At 37.5% G+C, this 16,932-nt stretch overlaps 2 protein-coding genes across 2 annotated transcripts; both read right to left on the reverse strand.

Annotated features, from left to right (window-relative positions):
* Positions 1–3,031: 3,031 nt before the first annotated feature.
* LOC121442098 (olfactory receptor 6K3-like) lies at positions 3,032–3,976 on the reverse strand. Its single transcript, XM_041643572.1, has one exon. It carries the CDS (start codon positions 3,974–3,976, stop codon positions 3,032–3,034), a length of 945 nt encoding a protein of 314 aa, XP_041499506.1.
* A 6,442-nt stretch (positions 3,977–10,418) lies between these two features.
* Positions 10,419–11,351, reverse strand: LOC121442091 (olfactory receptor 6K3-like). Its single transcript, XM_041643566.1, has one exon. The coding sequence runs from the start codon at positions 11,349–11,351 to the stop codon at positions 10,419–10,421; it is 933 nt and encodes a 310-aa protein (XP_041499500.1).
* Between the last annotated feature and the right edge of the window lie 5,581 nt (positions 11,352–16,932).

Consider the following 16,932-nt stretch of genomic DNA (forward strand, 5'->3'; position numbering starts at 1 on the left):
TACACACATACGTGCACAAGGTACAAACAGACACTCACACACACTAAGTGCACACACGTACTAAGTGCAAACATACACACACTAGGAGCACACATACACTCCCACTCACAAGGTACATACACACACACACTCCTTGCACACAACATTATACACAGAAAGAAAGATTTCCAACAAAGCAAAGTGGGTTCTTTTTCTTTTCTACAACTGGAAGTTTTATGTGTCTTTATGAGGTATTTATGAACAAAAACTAGGTACTGATAGGCCCACAGCTTTGAATAAACATTTCTTAATCCATGTTCTCTAGAAGGAAGTGCTGTCACCAGCACCAGGCCTCAGGTTTCAAGCATCCAGCCCTTTTTCTCAGGTCAGGAAGAAATCAGAAGTTCGCCATCTTTGTTACCTATCTGTGGGCCCTCTACCTATCAAGAATCTGTGTAACTCCTAGTCATTCACAGGCACAAACTGAAGTAACATGTCATTGTGAGCTGTCTGACATAGATGCCGAGAAACAAACTCAGGTCCTCTGAGAAAGGAACATCAACTCCTTTTATTTTTTTATGATAGAAATGTTTATTGTGCACTTCATGCAACATACCATGTTGAAGGTTTCAATATTCAACTAACTTGATACATACTACATTTTTAGATTAGTTACCAGTTTTATCTCCTTTTACAGATAAAGTAAGTGAAACTTCAAAGGTTTGGTTATGTCAAGTGTGGTAGTATGTGCCTGTAATCCCATCACTCAGGAGATTGGGGAAGGAAGATTGTGAGTTTGAGACCAGCCTGGATGACAGAGTAAAACTTTAAAAATAAATAGACAAGATTAGTTAACTATCCTATGTTATGTAGCTCTTAAGTGGATCCTGTGAAATGGGAAAGGTATTAGAATAAGTTTGATATTTTGTCAGTGACCTTGTCAGATGAGTAGTGGATGGCAATTGAAGTTCAAGGTGTCATTCCACCAAGAGGTGAATCACTCATGGGTGAGTCTCTGATAGGAAACCACAGACGGCAGAATGTCTTTTGCTTCTGCTGTGCCTTTACATGTTTGCTGCTGCCATCTTTCTCTGATATCTGTCGTGGTGTGAATGGATGTGGAGAGATCCCCACTGCCTGTAATGTAATATGTTTATCTAATGGGTACATCCTGTTCTATTGGGCATTTTTACCTGTAGGTTATTATGAAGATAACTTCTTCCTAAGCTGTACTGTCTAAATGATAATAATAATGTTAGTTTAAATAGAGTTTTAGTGATTAAAAATATAAAAAAGCAAGTGTCACATAGATAGAACAATAGAGGTTTTACTTGGGAGCAGTATAGACTGAGGTTTAGGCTAATGATTAAGAGAAGGAATTGAGTCCCTGTAGCTCAGCTAGCTTAAATTCTTTTAACCTTAATGTTAGGAGGTATTTTCAGATTTTAGAGTGCATTATAGAGGCAACAAAGCTTTGAAAATAACTTAAAATTAGACTAAGATATCTTCGTTAAATAGTTTTGAGGTGAAAACCCAAGAAGAAACAATGCAAAGTTTTAAAAAGGCAGATAGTTGAGTGAGGAACTCTTTAAGGTCAGGGAACAAGAAAAAAGAAACTCAATTATCATTAGCTCATGTGCCTTTCTTGCTAGGATTGGTTGATGACCAAAGGTGATGATTAATTCCTTATACACATCTCTGCCCTCAATCTCCTGATATAAAACACTATTGATGAGTGGGTCTGCACACTGAAGATTTAAAGCCGAGCTGACTGATTGTTTTTCATCTATAAAATTTAGGTTTGTGATTGCTTTAAGATTCCTTATAAGATTACCTTCTAAGATAAGTAATAAAGTGATTGATCCTTTCTTGGTAACTGCAAAATGCTGTCTGCCAGGAAAACACCTGGCCGAGAAGAACATCTTGCTTGCTTACACTCTGTTAATCTACAACGAGTGGGTTGGATATGAATGCATGTGGGTTCTTGGGGATAATTCAGTTTTCATATGTAAGATATTTAACCATGTAAGGGATATGGAAAGCATTCTGTTTTTCACTTGTACTCATTGTAATAATTTACTTGATAAACAGAATGTAACCACATTGTAATATCTGTATTACCTGAAAGATTTTGTTGGGGTATATAAACTGTAGAGAAAAAAACAGAGGAAAAAAGAGAGAAAAATGAGAGAATAAGAAAGGATAAAGATAGAATTAGAAGGAAAACATCGAGAATGAAAGAATTAGGAAGAAAACATAAAATTAAGGAGAAGTAATATATCAAGAGAGACAAAAGGGACATTTCTGGACAGATCAGAAAAAAGAACATTAGAACACTTAATCACAGGAACATAAACTCTTAACCACAGAGCCATCTACAGTTCCAATTTTTTAAAATATCAACTGTAACTGTTTGAAAGTTTTATGTTTACAGTTTTTATTTTCAAGGCAGTATACTCAACTGCTTGATCTTTAAGAGGGTTAGAATCATCAGGGTGGTGGAAGCGCACACCTTTAATCCCAGCACTCAGAAGGCAGAGGCAGGCAGATCTCTGTGAGTTCAAGGCCAGACTGGTCTACAAGAGCAAGTTCCAGAACAAGCTCCAAACCTACAGGGAAACCATGTCTCAAAAACCCAAAAAGGAAGAAATAAAGAAAAAGATGCTAGAATCTTTGCAAAGAAATCTTGAAATCAACACCAAGTCCCAACATATTCCAGTGACATGACTGAGATTATTCGGGTTTGAGGAAGGAATGTGACTGACACTCTGATTTTAGAGTATAGCAAATGTCCTTGAACTAAAATCAGTCATGTGGGTTTTGTTAAGATTTTATAAATGACTATGTAAATAATCAACCAATTCTAAGTATAAAGTCAAAGCATACACAAAAAATCATTTAGCTGTGCCAATTATAAATATTATTATCCCATCGGTCATGATCTTTAATGGCTTGAAAAGATGGCACTGCATCATTTATAATATTAGAGTTATTTGCTTCAAAAACATATGAAGAGGATGCGATATTTTGAACTGGCATGGGTAAACTCACATTAGGTCCCAGAGACAATGAATAGCTTTTGAGAACAGAACACGTTCTTAATGGCATTTTTCATGTCTTTGTTCCGCAGGCTATAGATTATAGGATTGAAAAATGGGGCAAGGACAGCAAACAATAGTGCGATGATCTTCTCCAGAAGAGGTTGGAATGTAGCAGAGAAACGCAAGTACATGAGAGACGCACTGACAGAAAACAGTAGGAATATGGTGATGTGGGCTGTGCATGTGGAGAATGCCTTCTGCCGGCTCTCACCAGATGGAAACCTCAGGATCACAGTGATGATTCTTAAATAGGAAAGGGTGATGATAGAGACACAGGTCAGGACGGAGATAGCATGGATGACATCTTCAGTCAGAATCATAGACGTGTCTGCACATGCCAAGAGAAGTACAGGTTCTAAATCACAGAAGAGCTGGTGGATATGATTGGGGCCACAGAAGGGCAGAGTAGATATCCACACAATCTCTGGGAGGAGCATGACGAAGCCGAGGATAAAGGAGCCTGTGCAAAGCTGTGTGCACAGCTGTGGAGTTATGATGATTGCATAGCGGAGTGGGTTACAGATGGCAACGTATCTGTCAATGGCCATTATTGTGAGGACCAAGCTTTCTGTGACTCCAAAGGAATGGAAAAAATACATCTGCAGCAGGCAACCAATGAAGGAGATGATTTTATCTTTGCTGACTAGGTTGTAGAGCATTCTGGGAATGGGCACTGTGGTATAACAAATCTCCAGGAAGGAAAAGATGCTGATGAAACTGTACATGGGATTGTGCAGACGGACATCTAGTTGCACAGCCAAGAAGATGATGGAGTTTCCAACAACAATGAACATGTAAATACAAAGCAGAAGGATGAAGAACAAAAGGCCACCATTCTCAAACTGAGGGAAATCAGAAAAATAGAAATCTATCACCTTTGTCTGATTCTCATTCATATTTTCAGCAGTTTCTTAGCTGGCTGAAGGAATAGGCACAATTTGTAGTCAAATAAAAGGACAAATACACAAAATTTTAACCATTCTCAATATTAAGCCAATTAAATAAAGTATATGATAAAGTATTATTGTCAGATTTCAAAAATTTTACTAGGTATATCTAGTTGTCAATTATTCTGCTTTTTTAATAAAACAACTACTATTTATAAATAAAATTTGGCATGTATCATTGCCCAAGAATTTGGCAATTTTAGTAAAAGGTAACAGTTTAGAAACTGTCTTCCACTACATAATCTTGTTACATAAAGATGATTTACAGAGACAAACAGTATGATATCAATTTAGCTCAACCCATCCCTTGTTATGACAAGCAAAACTGCTCTGCATTCAGAGAAGTTAACAGAAATGTGTGCTGTCATGAAACAGCTATATATAGAAAACAATTTTTGATGTAATATCATTTGATCAAGATCTGGTAAAACTCCTCCTCAAGTGAAAAACATAGGGTTCATGATCCATTCAGTCCTGTGATCCTTTCTGAAAGGGATTTCATCAACTAATTTCAACAGAAAGTTTCCTTTTCTACTTATAAGATTTTTTTTTAACACATTGTCTTTGACAGAAAATTTCATTAACTCTACTAACCTAAAGCTGGAAAATAGTGAGCATCTAACACAGGTTCAGTGGTGTCTTTTCGACTGCTTGCTACAATATTTTCCATGAGTCTAAGTTGTGTTCTTTAGTCAAACTCAACTGTTTGACAGTGCAAGATCTGAAGGAAAAGAGGAAAACTATGGATAGCCACCCCAAACAGTCAGTCATCTGGGAGCTGACCTTAGACACAATTCATATACTCTTTTGAAGCCTCGAAACAAGCATCCACACAAAAAGAATCAACTGGAAGAAGCCAAGTATTTTGTTTCTTTCCAGTGATCTCATAGAACATTAAATATACAGTTAAATATAAAAAAATATGGGGAACAAAATTCCATTTGGTATTTATTCATGAAAAATTTACATTAAAAATTGATGCTCACAGAAAAAATAATTGATGTTCTAATTGTTTCTTGTTTTATACTATTACCCAGATTAATCACCTTCAAATATGTTTTGGTCCAGTTCAGTCTCTCAGGTAACTGACTCAAGATTTCTTAACTGCAAAAGAGTGGGTATGCTAACAACTTACATAGTTGAGGGCTGTCTAAAAGACTCCAGAGCTTGCTTCTAAGCTGAAATACAATGCAAATACTTCTTGCTTTAAAACAATTTGAACACCTGCATCTTTTGAATTTATGGTCTAGCATTCTTTATTGGTCTGCAATGACCTGATATATGTTTAATTGCTCAGTAAGTCAAATTACTCTGTCAATAATACACTTCACAATCACAAAATTGAAACCTGAAAGAAGTAAAAGGGGAGAATTATACAAAAAAATACTCCTCTATTTTCTGGGGGAGAGGAACAACTAGAAACCCAGCTAGTAAACTGCAATCATTATCATGGCTTTTTAAATTCCTTGCTGTCTTTCCTGACTCTGCTATATAACAAACAGGCATACTAGATTATAAATAACCGAGGACTCAGTCATGATGAGAATGTCAGAGATACAGTGTCAAAGATGAAATTTAATAGACCATTTCTTCATGTTTTTTGCTGTAGTCAAAGAACACAATGACCTTCTCCATGCCCCCATACCTGAGTGACAGTCCCCCATCTCATGTGTTTTCATAACATCAACAATGACTCTTGGCGTCTTCCCATCTTACACTCACCTCTTCCAGAATCCTCTTTTCCCAAATATCTTGATTTCTTTTCAGCCCAACAAATAGGAAGGTTATAACTGCAACACTAGGTTTCTCGGGGGAAAAACAATGGAGAAAGGGTTTGTTTTGACACACTTCCCAGGGCCTACAGAAAAGCTCCGTATGCCCCAAGTGCCTAATTAGGGAACTCTGTTGCCATGCTTCCATCTTACAAAGACTCCACCCCTATGGGAAGTGAGGATTTGAAGTCATGCCAGGTAGTAGAGAAAAGGAGAGAGTTGTTTTGATTTTCTGTGTAAGTTAGGAAATAATTGTTTGCGTTATACAATGTCAAACTACATCTGAGCTCCTGTCTCTTTCTGCCTCATATTCATCCTTCCACCCAGCCATATCAATCTTGTCTCCACCTCTCTAGTGGGGGGATTAAAGGTGTTGGATCCCAAGTTTTGTGATCACCTTTGTGTGACCTCAGTTTCTCTTTTATTCAGATTTAATCTCCTGTAGCCCACGGTGGTCTTAACTCACAGAGGTCCATCTGCCTCTGTCTCGCAAGTGCTGGAATTAAAGGTGTGTACCACCGTTACCTGGCCCCTAGTGGCTTAACTCTGCACTCTGATCTTTACGCAAACTTTGTTAGGTTACAAACAAAATATCACTACAGAACTGCTTTATATATCAAAACACCCCAAGCAAATTTGTCAGAATCTTCATTATTCCAATGTTAAAAATGTATAAAATCTGGACCTAAAGCTCAAATTAGTTCAATTACTCGATTACGGCCTTCTAAGAAGCTTTAAGGTCTATTTAGAGCATCCTCTTTATTTACATTATTCGTTTCCTCTGTGTGTGTATGTGTGTGGCAGGTGTGTACTTTACACGAGGCATATGTGGAAGTCAGTGAATCACTCTGAGGCATAGCTCAGCTCCCTCCTGCCATCTTGTGGCATATGGGGATTGAACTTGTGTCATCAGACACACAAACAAGTGCCTGTGACTACCCAACTCTCTCTGAGGGCACAATATCAGGCCCTTGGCGACTTTGCTGTATTCCAAGTCTCTAATAAATATGTCATTCTACTTAATGAACTTGGTTTTGACCAAATGAAAATTGGCAAACTTTTCTCTCCAAGTATTTTAAGGAATCTTAGCAGTTCTTACTGTGTCAGGGAGTAACTGGGTTTTTCTTCTCTGTGTTTCCCATTACTTCAGTGGCTATGGATAATGGAAAACTATTAAACAAAGGGATTCAAAGGCTAGGGTTTCTCAGCCATGAAGTGTCATAGGCCCTACAGGTGAACCTACCACTATTACTCCAATAAGTAATGACAGCATTAAAATGACCCCTAAAATGACTTAACACTATATCCATAAATCAGTGTATCCCTCAAACCTCATTAGAGAAGGTTTCTTCTTGCAGGAGATGGGAACTAGCACAGATACAACTGATCAATCAATAGAGAATAAAAGAGTTCGGGGTGTTCTGAGTTAAATGGTGTTCTTTAACACACCCCATTCTGCTCAAAGCACAAAGGTCTTTGCAGAAGAGTGGGCAGAAACATTGCAAGAGTCAGAGGGTGAGGATGAGTTCAAGGAAACTGTTCTCTAGGAACAACAGGGCAAAGGCACAGGAATTCACAATGACTGTGACAGCATGAACAAGATCTTGGCTAACTTAAACCAGACAAAATCCCAGCATGGTGGATAGGAGACAGGCACAAAGTATCCCCCTCAGGTGGGAATCTACAGCCATTTGGTAGCTGCTGTGAGAAAGTTGCTTTTCTGTAAGAAAATGAGTACTGTTTTATAAATAACACTCAAGGGCAGGCCCTATGACCAAGAGAATTTAGCCTACAAAACTTGGATTCAACTAGTTTAAAAGGAAGAAAGAGAAGAGAAGAGAAGAAAGGGAGAGAGAGAGAAAGAGAGAGAGAGAGAGAGAGAGAGAGAGAGAGAGAGAAACATAAAGCATAATGCATAATGTTGGAGAGGTAGGAATTTGGGTGTAGATTTGAGAGGAGCTGGGAGATATGATCAAAATGTATTGCATGAAATTTTCAAAATTATCAAAGGATAAATAAAATGTGTTGTCTTTAAACAACAGGATAAATGGGTGGGTGACATTCTGAAGGTAGTAGAGGTGCATTTATTTGGGGGATCCACTAGATCTATAACTGTCAGGAGCCACCTTTTTGGGGTGATTTTGCCAGGCTCCTAGCCTCAGCAGGTCCATATGTTCCAGAGTACGGGGGTGAGAATTAGAAATGTTAAATAGAAGGAACAGAAACAAGAAAGAATCACAGAGATTTACAATAGTACTGGAAAGGCAACTCAGTCTACTCTATACTGAGTTTTAAGTTCCGAGTACTGAGTCTGTGCAGTATTTAATTTTCCATACACTTTTATATCCCAATATGAAAACGAGGAAAATAAAAAAAATACAAAAAATGCTTTAAAGTTATACACAGGACTACCAAAATAGTTACTTGCTTCAATAGTTTAAGATGCAAGCCATTAATTTATAAGAAAAGCATTCTGTTGTTTAGGCAGTGAACCCACCCTAGATCAGGTATCCTGAAGGCAGCCACTCCCTAGGTCAAATCTTCTAACTCAAAAAAAGCAGAGTTATGCTTGAATTCTCTGACCTTTGGTAAGGGTGGATAGGATACATCTCTCTGGGCCAGCTCAATGGCCCAAACACCAACTAATCACACCCTAGGTCAGTGGTGTAGCCACACTTGTTAACAACTTTGAGCAACCTCAAACTCTGACCTTCAGACAAGGTGGAATAGGCTCACCTTTTTTTTTTTTTTGGCCTCCATATAGAACAAGTATTGTTCTTTTTGAAAGAATTCATTTGTAAGCATTGCATATATTTGTGCATCTGTGTAAGAGACACAAGAAGCAATTGAGTACCCTGGAACTAGGTGACAGGCAGCTTTGAATAACCTGATTAGGGTACTGGGGACTGAACTCCAATTTTCTACAGTACAGGAAGAGCTTCTAAATGGTGAGCCACGAGTCCCCTAGACACTTCTTATAGTCAATGTTTGATCTTTCAATTACAAAAATATTCAGATGTATAAACATTTCTTAGTACTGGTTGATAAGTAAGTTCCCACTTTCTAATAGTCACGTTACAGGAAATAGCTAGTTAAATAGAATATTTAGTGCAATGTAAGCCTGTTTTTTGACAATTGTCCAGCTCCTACACTTTCATATATTATACGAGATGTAAATGTTTAGGATCACTAATAATGACACAGATGACTCATCAGGACACACAACACACTCCATCCTTCTCACAACGATGCTCTCTGACTGGTTTATTCCTTTCTTTTGAGACACAGTTTTGTTACATATATGTGTACTAAATGTTATTATATTATACATGTTCATGACAATGTTACTGTAAATCTCAGAATACAGATGAACCAGGAAAATTAAAGTTTTTAAAACAAAGACGATATTATTTTTACTGAAAACCATATGCTAGAAGCTATGGTTTAAAGATTTTTGTTGTCACTGTCAAAAAAGTTTTATAAGAAAATATTGTATAATAATTTAAATTTCAAAGAGATTGGTTTACCATACCAATACAAGTAATTGATCATTATATAAGCTATAATGTAGACTCAAATTTGTGAAATTTCAAGCATACACCCATAAACCAGTGTTTACTATTCAAGAAAATTGCTAAGTAATCTAAGAAACATTTATTTTTGCTCCAAATTTTATTCAATAAAAATCATCATTTAAGAAACAGTTATATGATTTATGTTAAATCACGTAAATTTGAACCTACATATATTAGGTAAGAAACATATTTGGCAAAAATTCTAAGCATGATTCACCAGTATCTGAAGTTTTAAAATCACAGCATCCTATGATAGATACTGAGGGCCGTGTATACTTTACAGACTGGGGTGAAGATGTCTGTGGCTCCATCAGATGTTGTAATGGCTATGATAACACTGGAGGCCAGGCAGCCCTTGCCACCTCTTCAACACCTGACACAGAGAAGAATGAGATGCTTCATTTCTCCTCTCTGACTCTTAATGATCCCTCAGCCATCACATACCACATCTGTCCTTGGCCTTCATTCTGCCACCCATCATCACAGCATCCCTGTTCTCATCAGCTGCCTCTTCAGGGCCTCCTTGATTTCCTTGTTGCGCAAACTGCAGATGAAGGGGTTAAGAAAAGGGATATCCACAGAGTAGATCACTGCCAAGGCTCGGTCATAGTCAAGGGAGTAACTTTTCTTCAGCCGCACATACATGAAGAGGATGCTGCCATTGATGATGAGAACCACAGTGCAGTGGGAGACACATGTGGAGAAGTCCATCATTTTGACTGCAGCAGAAGGAATCCTGAGCTCTTTGAAGATTATCTGCAGGAGCTGAGAATCAGCAGGAATGTGGCCAGGATCTTGAAGGAGTTTACAATAAAATCTACCATAACATTGATTTCAAAATTAGAAGACCCTGTTGATAATATGAATAGTGAGAAAATGCAGATGACTTTCTTTACCAGGACAAGCAATGGTCATTGTATTAGAAAACTGGAAAGGCAAACAACCAAGACTCTGAAAAAACCTTATATTTAAGTACTAATCTTATGATTGTTTGCTTTAGAAGATATGCAGATGATGAGATATTCTGAACTGGCATGGGTAAACTCACATTAGCTTTTGAGAACAGAACATTTTCTTAATGGCATCTTTCATGTCTTTATTCCGCAGGCTATAGATTATAGGATTGAAAAATGGGGCAAGGACAGCAAACAATAGTGCGATGATCTTCTCCAGTATTGGCTGGAAAGTGACAGAGAAGCGCAAGTACATGAGAGCCACACTGCCGAAAAACAGCAAGAATATGGTGATGTGGGCTGTGCATGTGGAGAATGCCTTCTGCCGGCTCTCACCAGATGGAAACCTCAGGATCACAGTGATGATTCTTAAATAGGAAAGGGTGATGATAGAGACACAGGTCAGGATAGAGATAGCATGGATGACATCTTCAACCAGAATCATAGATGTGTCTGCACATGCCAAGAGAAGTACAGGTTCTAAATCACAGAAGAGCTGGTGGATATGATTGGGGCCACAGAAGGGCAGAGTAGATATCCACACAATCTCTGGGAGGAGCATGACGAAGCCGAGGATAAAGGAGCCTGTGCAAAGCTGTGTGCACAGCTGTGGAGTTATGATGATTGCATAGCGGAGTGGGTTACAGATGGCAACATACCTGTCAATGGCCATTATTGTGAGGACCAAGCCTTCTGTGACTCCAAAGGAATGGAAAAAGTACATCTGCAGCAGGCAACCAATGAAGGAGATGATTTTATCTTTGTTGACTAGGTTGTAGAGCATTCTGGGAATGGTCACTGTGGTATAACAAATCTCCAGGAAGGAAAAGATGCTGATGAAACTGTACATGGGATTGTGCAGACGGACATCCAGTTGCACAGCCAAGAAGATAATGGAGTTTCCAACAACAATGAACATGTAAATACAAAGCAGAAGGATGAAAAACAAAAGGCCACCATCCTCAAACTGAGGGAAATCAGAAAAATAGAATTCTATCACCTTTGTCTGATTTTCCTTATCCATATTTTCATCATTTATTAGCTGGCTGAAGGAATACAATCAGTACAATCAGCACTCAATTAAAAGCACAAATATACAAAATTTTACCAATGTAAATATTCTCAATATTAACGAATTAAATAAAATATATTAAAGCGTTATCAGATTTGTAATTTTTTTGCTAAGTATATTTAGTTGTCAAGTATTCTGTTTTTTTTTAAGAAACAGTTGACTATTTAGAAAGGTAAATTGGTATGCACTGCTAACTGACAATGTGGTAGTATAGAAGCTGCCTTTTACTACATAATCTAAGGGAAATTATTTTAAATAAAGATTATTTTCAGATACAATCAGTATGATATTAATTTAGCTAAACCCATCTCTCATTATGACAAGCAAAATGGCTTTGGTTGCAGTAAAGTGAACAGAAATGTGTGTTATCAAGAAGCAACCATATATGGAAAATAATATTTGATGCAAAATTATTTGATCAAGATCTGATAAAATACCTCCTTAAGTGTACATACATCTGGCTGATGATCCATTCTGTCTTGTGCTTCTTCATGAGATGGAGATTCATCAGCCTATTTCAACAGAAAGTTACCTTTTCTACTTGTGAGAGTATTTTTTTTTTAACACATTGTCTTTGACAGAAAATTTCATTCATTCTACAAACCTAAAGTTGGAAAATAGTGAGCTTCTGACTCAGGTTTAGTGGTGTCTCTAGGAGTATTTGCCACAATACTTTACATGATGCAAGTCTAAACTGTGTCTTTAGTCAAATTCAATTGTTTGACAGTGTGAGATCTGAAGACTGGACCTGGAAAAAAGGCAAGCTCTGGATAGCCACCCCAAATAGCCACTTATCTGGGAGCTAAGACACAATACATATACTCTTTTGAAAGAATGAACAAGCATCCACCCACAAGGAAGAGTCAGAGTGCAAGCATGAGCCAAGGATTTTGATTGCTTTCTAGTGATCTTGTAGAACATTGAATCTATAGTTAAACATAAATACTATGAAAAATAAATTCCATTTTGCTATTTCTTCATGCAAACTTTTTCCTTAAAAAATGATGTTCACAGTAAAAGTAATCTATGTTCTGTTTCTTTTCTTATGCTATTACTGAGATTCTTCACGTAATATGTCTTGGTCCAGTTCAATACCTCAGGTAACTGAAGCAAGATTTCTTAAACATGATTTGCTAAAATATTGCATGGTGAGGGCTGTCTAAAAAGACTGCAAAGCTTGCTTCTAAGCCTAAAAAAGTAATGAGAAAACATGGGTATTCTTAAAAGAATTTTAATTTAATCTTTTGAATTTATGATCTGGTTATCTTGCTGGTCTGCAGTAATATGATATATGTATAATTGTGCAGTGAGTCAAATTACTCTGTCAATAATATAATTTACAACAACGATATTGAAACCTGAAGTAGGAAAAGGGAAGAATTATACACAAAAGTATTTCTCTATTCTCTGGTGAAGAGGAACAACCACAATCTCTACTAGTAAGCTACAGTCATTGTCAGTGGTTTCTTTATTCCTGGGTGTCTTTCTTGACTCTGATATATAACATATAGGCATCCTAGACTATGATTGAGTCCATGATTAAGCAGAGATAATAAATGTCATAGATGCAATATCACGGCTTAAATTTAATAAATTATTTCTCTGTGTATTTGTGATGATTTTCTGTGGTCAAAAAATACAACCAACCCTCAAAGTCTCCATGCCTGAGCTACAGTCCCCATGCACTGGCCCGACCTCAACAATGACTCTGGAGGTCTTTTCGTCTTATACTCACTTCTTCCAGAAACCTCTTTTTCCCTCAAATATCTTGATTTCTTTTTGCAGCCCAACAAGTAGGAAGATTATAACTACCACACACTAGGTTTTTTAGGGGATAAACAGTGGGAAAAGGCTTTATTTTGACACACTTCCCAGGGCTTAGGGAAAAGCTTCTTATACCCCAAGTGCCTAATTAGGGACTTTGTTCCATGCTTCCATTTCACAAAGACTCCATCCCTATGGGAACCAAGGATTTGACATCATGCTTGATAGTAGAGGACAGGAGATAGATGATTTGTTTTCTCAATGGGCTATGAAAGAATTGTTTCTATTACACAATGTCAGGTAGACTAAGGCAGAGGATGAATTAGAAACAAAAGGAGTGAAGCTCAGAGTCTCTGGCTCATAGCCCTTACTGTCTTTATGCACTTGCATGAGCCTTTCCAGCAGCATGTGAGGATATCACAATTCTGAAGCATATGACATAGATATGATTTCAGTAGGACTTTCAGGAAGATTCAAATGATGAGGCCTTTAGAGGACAAGTGATGTTCTCACTGAGATATGTCACATTTTATTGGCCATAAAGATTTCTTCATATCTTGTACATAAAATGTGTATTGATAAGCACACATGAGCAAGCCCATAGAGAGATAGAAAAAGTCCATCATAGAGTGGGTAGAAAATAAAAGTAGATGAATATATTTACTTTTAATTATTTTCCTAAATTTTAAAACTAATATGTACAGGAAGATAATGTTGGACAAAAATCAAATGAATAGCACATTAATATCTTCTTCTCTTATGAAAATATGTTTATCACAGAAATGAAAGCTTAATCGTCAAATGTAATGGTAGCAGTGGGCAAGACAGGAAACAGCATTTGAAAAATATTTTTTAATTAAAAATTCCTTAATGGTGATTTATATAAAAAATGGACATTGAGTACTAAGATTTTTAAAAGTTTATTGCTGTTCAAGACCCTCTATAAGCATTTGATGGATAAGTTAACCAAGTTTAAAGCTTATGTAGCAACCACAGGCAACCACACTCTGCCTTCATGACAGTTTTTTTACAAGGAGTTTTACCATCTGCTTCTGTTCTCAGACTTGTGTCTTTTCCCATGCAGAGATAGTGCTTCTATAGGTGCCTTGTTTATCTGTGAATCCCTAAGCATCCCCTCTCTAATTTACATAGGATCATTACATAGGATTGTTCATTAGGCATAGTTTTATAATACACTATTCATTCAAAATTATTTTGGGGATTTATTTATATTAATATATTTAGCTCCAGCTTTGAAATAAAAGTATTTCTGTCTCCTGACAGTGAAGCAGGTATGACTGCAGATCTTCACGTTTCCTGCTCTTACAGATCCAATCTCTCAATCTTTTCCCTGACACTACTGCAAACCTTCTGGTGTGACCTTTCTTCACTTTCTGGCCCCATTGCAAGGAGCCTAAATAAGCAAATCCTGGTGAAACACTCTTCTTTCCTCTCTCTTGTGAATTCCCTCAGACACCTTGCCTAATCCTACTCCTAAATGCAGTATCCAGTACTTAGATACATAGTCTACCTGGAACCTCCAGTGGCCATACCTTATAGATATGATCTACAGGAAATTTCCTACCAGGCAGCACACAGCCACAATGCTACTCTAAAATCAGAGGAAAAATTGAAACCACAGACCAACACTCCAACTCAACAAAGATAATACCAGATAGCAGCACCTAGAACTATAATCTTTGGATACCTGGATGTTTAGATTCCAGGGTAAAAATACAGACAATAGCAGCAAGAACAATATGTCTCCTTTAGAGCCCAGTAGTCCTACTACAGCACACCTGAATATATAAATAATGCTGAAACAAAAGAAAAAAATCTTAAATGTCATGTAAAACTAAGATAGAGGTCCTTAAGAAGAAAATTAATAAATCCCTTAAAAAACTCTAGGGGTAAAAATGAAGGAACTGTAGAAAGAAATGAATAAACTGTTCAAGACCTGAAAAATGGAAATAGAATAAATAAGGAAGGCCCAAAGCTAGGGAATAATGGAAAGGACAGATGTAGGAATTTAAACAAGAACTAGAGGGGCAAGATTGGTCAACATAATACAAAAGGTAGATGATAGAATCTCAGGTGTTGAAAATACAAATAGAAGAAACTATACAAAGGCCATATCTAGAAATAATAGTATAAAGGAAGGAGAAGAAATTCAGGTCAAAGGTCCAGAAACAATTTTCATCAAAATCATAGAAGAAAATTTAGCTAACCTAAAGAAGATGCATATAAAGGTAGAAGGACCATACAGTGTACCAAATAGATTGGACAAGAAGAGAAAGCTCCCTCAGTACATAATAATCAAAACACTAAACAAACAGAACAAAGAAAGAATATAAAAACAACAAGGGGAAAAACATAATATAAAAGTGGACCTATGAAAACTATACCTGACCTCTCAATGGAGACCCTTAAAGACAGAAGGACCTGGATAGATGTACTGCATACTCAAAGAGACCACAGATGCCAGTCCAAACTACTATAACAAGTAAAAGTTTTTATCAGCATATATGTATAAAATGAGACATTTCATGATAAAAGCCAAACTTAAGCAATATCTATTTATAAATCCAGTATTACAGAAAATACTAGAAGGAAAACTCCAATGTAAGGAGGCTAACTACACCATGAAAATAAAGGGGAAAAATCAGACCAACCAAATCAAACATGAAAAAACACACACCCTCCACAACCACCATCCCCTCCACTACCATTAAACAGTAATAGAAATCAATAATCATTGGTCCTTGGTATCTCTCATCACCATCAGTTTCAATTACCCAGTAAAAGGACACAGTCTAACATTATGAATGTGAAAACAACAACTATCTTTCTGCTATATCAAGGTAATACACTGCAACATCAAGAATAATATTATCCAGATGATCCTTTATTGTACAGGATTGTTTGATGCCCTTCAATGGAAGAATGAGATGGAGGAAGGTCATTGGCTAATAAAGAAACTGCCTTGGCCCATTTGATAGGCCAGCCCTTAGGTGGGTGGAGTAAACAGAACAGAATACTGGGAGGAAGAGAAAGTTAGGTTAGATGCCATGCTGCTGCTCCTCTCCAGGGCAAACGCGAGGAAGCTCTGACCCAGGATGGACGTAGGCTAGAATCTTCCCGGTAAGCACACCTCGGTGCTACACACATTAATAGAAATGGGCCAGGCAGCGTTTAAATGAAAGTAGTTTGTGTGTTGTTATTTCTGGGTATAAGCTAGCCAGGAAGCTGGGAGCCAGGCTGTGGGAAGAGGCCCGCAGCTCCCTCAACAGAATGGCTGCCCAATGTGTGGACAACTGCATCCACAGAAAGCCTGAGAAAGCTTGGGAAAGAATAGAGTAAAGCATGTTTTCTTGGTAGCAGCAATTTCTCGGGTCTGCTCTGCTTACTAGAGGCAAACAAGCGCTCTCATCTAAGAGAGGCTTCCTGACTCAGCTTTAGCTGCAAAACCCTGCAGCTCTTAAGAGGTCCTGCCACGAATCACTTAAATGGTGTTGATAAAAGCCGACTGAATGCTTGTTTGTTTTCAGCCATAGCAGGAAAAAAAAAGTTGTGCTGTTTTAAAATGCCAGTTTTCTGGGCCGTCCTGCCAGGGAAAACTGACTTTTTCAAGCAGGCAGTCCTGACTATGGAGCCTTTGAGTGTTGCTTAATACTGTTGCAGCTTGCTTGCTGGCAAGGACCTTGAAACATTGTAAAGTTGTGGCAATGAACACGGCTCTGGCCGGTACTTCAGCCACAAGGCTGGAATG

Source organism: Microtus oregoni, unplaced genomic scaffold (genome assembly GCF_018167655.1).
Source record: "Microtus oregoni isolate MIOR12 unplaced genomic scaffold, Mior012 000086F_ref0000336, whole genome shotgun sequence".
Taxonomy (NCBI): domain Eukaryota; kingdom Metazoa; phylum Chordata; class Mammalia; order Rodentia; family Cricetidae; genus Microtus; species Microtus oregoni.

Excerpts from the sequence above, each read along its gene's own strand:
- LOC121442098 (XM_041643572.1), bottom strand. The coding sequence starts at position 3,976 with ATGAATGAGAATCAGACAAAGGTGATAGATTTCTATTTTTCTGATTTC.
- LOC121442091 (XM_041643566.1), bottom strand. The coding sequence starts at position 11,351 with ATGGATAAGGAAAATCAGACAAAGGTGATAGAATTCTATTTTTCTGAT.